Raw genomic sequence first — 2929 nt, 5'->3', positions numbered from 1 at the left:
GACCAAATTAATACAAGTTCATACATAAAGTTCATACAACACTTAAATGCAACAAACAAATAACTCTCTAGCTAAAGCATTTAAATGCAACAACAAATACGATCAAGATCGCAACTAAGGTAACAATGGATCCAACAGCATAATGATACCAAGCCTCACTATCGATGGCATATTTTCTAATCTTTCTAATCTTCAAGCGCATTTTCTCCATCTTGATCTTGTGATCATCGACGACATCGGCAACATGCAACTCCAATTCCATCTTCTCCCCCTTAATTCTTTTCAATTTTTCTTTCAAGTACTCGTTTTCTCTTTCAACTAAATTTAACCTCTCGGCAATAGGGTCGGTTGGAATTTCCGGTTCACATACCTCCTAGAAAAAATTTCTATGTCAACTTGATGGGCATAATTTGTCATAAACACGAAATGCAACTAGTTTTAAAAGAGAATATACATACCACATCCGAATCATAACAAGGACTAGGGCCGACGGGGACGGATATCAAAACCATGGCACTATATGTATAACAAACAACGTACGGGTAAGATAATTATACGAGTAACTATATATCCAAATCACACAAACATCAATTTTTATATAAAATTTCATGAACAAGAGGCTCACCACAAGATGGTGCCGGCGACGGGACGGTGCGGGCGATCGACGGTGGCTACGATGGAGATTTAGAAGGCACTAAGTAAACCACACCTACATATGCAAACTAAGTGTTATTTTTGACCTCAAATTGCATATAAATCAAATACTAGCACATATATATATATATATATATCCTCCCAAATTACTAAACTCACAAATTAATCACTATATAAACCAATGCAAGAGCTAATCTAGCAATGAGAGATGAAAGGACAAAGTTGCTAACCTTTGTGATCATTTGAATGGATGAGGGCCTTCAAATCTTGACAAATTTTGGGCAAATTTTGTGATGAACTCGAGAGGAAGAAGGGAAGAACAGAGGAGAGGGCCGGAGAGGGAAAGGGGGAAGAACAGAGTGCTGGTGGACGAAGGGTTTATATAGGACGACCTTTAGTACCGGTTCGTGGCACGAACCGGTACTAAAGGTGCTGAAGGGGCCCCACTCTGACAACATTCTGCCACCACTCTCATTAGTACCGGTTCGTGACACGAACCGGTGCTAAAGGTTCGCCACGAACCGGTACTAATGAAAGCGGCCCGGCTATCCGTTGGAACCGGCACTAACGTAGTGCCGGCTCAAATACAAACCGGCACTAATGTGCTTTACGTTTGACCATTTTTCTACTAGTGAACGGTCTGCCTGAATGTTTGAGGACGGATTGAGGCGCCGGCTCTAGATGCTCTCGTCCCATAAATTAGAACATGTTTGCGAGACCTCTACATTTGCCCGTATACTGTGACCCGGACATTGTCATGCCATCCCACGAGTCCACGACTCTGGTTCACGACGCGTTGATAGCAAGCAGCAGGGAGTCCAAACAAACCTACTCACTATAGGTACCTCGATGCAAACAGGCTTGCCATCGAGTCCGGCACTCATCAGCAAAGTGAACAAAAGTGCGGCGGTAATACTAGTAAGTTTACTTGAACACCCGGAGGGCTTGGTGCAGCGCCTGCTGGGCTTCGTAGTCCGCCTCTCTGGCTTCGTACTCCGCCAGAATCGCCTTGGCCAGGCGTTCGATAAGACAGGCATCGCCTGATCCATCTGCGTCGAGGTCGCCGTGCAGCGCCTCCACGGCTTCGCACAGCGCCGCTGTGGTTTCCTGCCCCGCCAGTGCGGTCTTACGCGCCGCGAGATGCTCCGGCAGCCACCACGGCTCGGGTGTCGGCAGGTCCCTGCGCGTATCTGGATAGATACAAGAATTTACTCGATCTAAAACCACGACAAACTAAAACCACGACAAGTATTTTAGAATGGGGGTAGTAATTAAAGGAAACGAAGTAAGCAAGGAACGACCGTTGTTGGCTTTGCTTACCCTGGAGGGTCTTCTTCAACGCCGCCAGCTCGGGCAGGAGATGTTGGTCCGGCCGCAGCAGCTCGGCCGCCGGCCCGGCGAACATATCCATCATCGTCTTCCGCAGCGCCGCCATCGACTCTTGCCTGGCACGCCAGGCCGCGTCTAACTCGGCTTCTTCATCCTGCGTTGCACGCGGGTCCCCCGCCATCGTCCGTTGCACGTCGGACGCAGCGGTTTAGCTAGCTAGCTTGATTCGCTGGTGAGTGAAAGGAGGCGGAGAAGGGGAGGAGCAGTAAATAGAATTGCCCAGCTAGTGCGTCCTTTATTTACCGACGCACGCGTGGCAGAGCCGCGAAGGTGAACGACACATGGCAGAGGATAGTTGAATGCGCGAGGAAGTGAAAAGCTTATGCGAGAAGCTATCTGTTCAAGTTAGCAGTGCTACGGCTATAGCTAGCTAGCTAGGGCACGTCGTGCTGCAGCGCCCTCTGCCGAACGCGTGGCCTCATGCCTGCAAGCTAAGAGCAACTCTAGAAGAGTCGTGTACATATCGTTTCGATTGTTATAATAGCCGTTATTACGGTGATTTTGATTGAAAATGTTGTTTAATCGTCATATCAACTGCTTTTATTTTGATTTTGATTGAAAATATTGTTTCAACAGAATCGTTGTCCCGCGATTGAAATAACTTTTTAGGGAACTGAATATCCAGCAAACGTCAAAATTTAGACATGACAAATTGAATATGTTTCATGGCAAATTATGTTTGCCGAGGATGGCAGTTTTAGTGGCGAGCATGACAAATTCGACTCAGTTTATTATTATTTTTTTATGAAATTACCGTGTTTTCAAACTAAATTTGTCATCATCGCGCCAATATAAATTGTCATAAAAATGTTAGATCTTTACCAAATATTAATGCCACAAATACTTTAGGATGCACTTTCTTTCTATTGCTGCCCACATGTCCATG

The 2929-nt window shown here is 45.9% G+C and overlaps 1 protein-coding gene across 1 annotated transcript; it reads right to left on the bottom strand.

Moving 5' to 3' along the window:
* Nucleotides 1-1001: 1001 nt before the first annotated feature.
* LOC147957883 (uncharacterized) lies at nucleotides 1002-2208 on the bottom strand. The gene is made up of 2 exons (XM_087537710.1): nucleotides 1975-2208; nucleotides 1002-1844 (listed from the first exon to the last, which is right to left on the bottom strand). Exons 1-2 carry the CDS (start codon nucleotides 2162-2164, stop codon nucleotides 1579-1581), a joined length of 456 nt encoding a protein of 151 aa, XP_087393836.1. The 5' UTR covers nucleotides 2165-2208; the 3' UTR covers nucleotides 1002-1578.
* Between the last annotated feature and the right edge of the window lie 721 nt (nucleotides 2209-2929).

This window comes from Triticum urartu, chromosome 7A (assembly GCF_056163025.1).
Source record: "Triticum urartu cultivar PI428250 chromosome 7A, HENAU_Tu73, whole genome shotgun sequence".
Classification (NCBI taxonomy): domain Eukaryota; kingdom Viridiplantae; phylum Streptophyta; class Magnoliopsida; order Poales; family Poaceae; genus Triticum; species Triticum urartu.
Note: the sequence above shows the minus strand (reverse complement) of the source record. Positions and strands in the feature narration are given on the sequence as shown.

Bases quoted from the DNA above. Each gene is read 5' to 3' on its own strand.
- LOC147957883 (XM_087537710.1), bottom strand. From the start codon at position 2,164: ATGGCGGGGGACCCGCGTGCAACGCAGGATGAAGAAGCCGAGTTAGAC. The intron at 1,845-1,974 runs GTAAGCAAAGCC...GTATCTATCCAG, and splicing joins GTTGAAGAAGACCCTCCAGG to ATACGCGCAGGGACCTGCCG.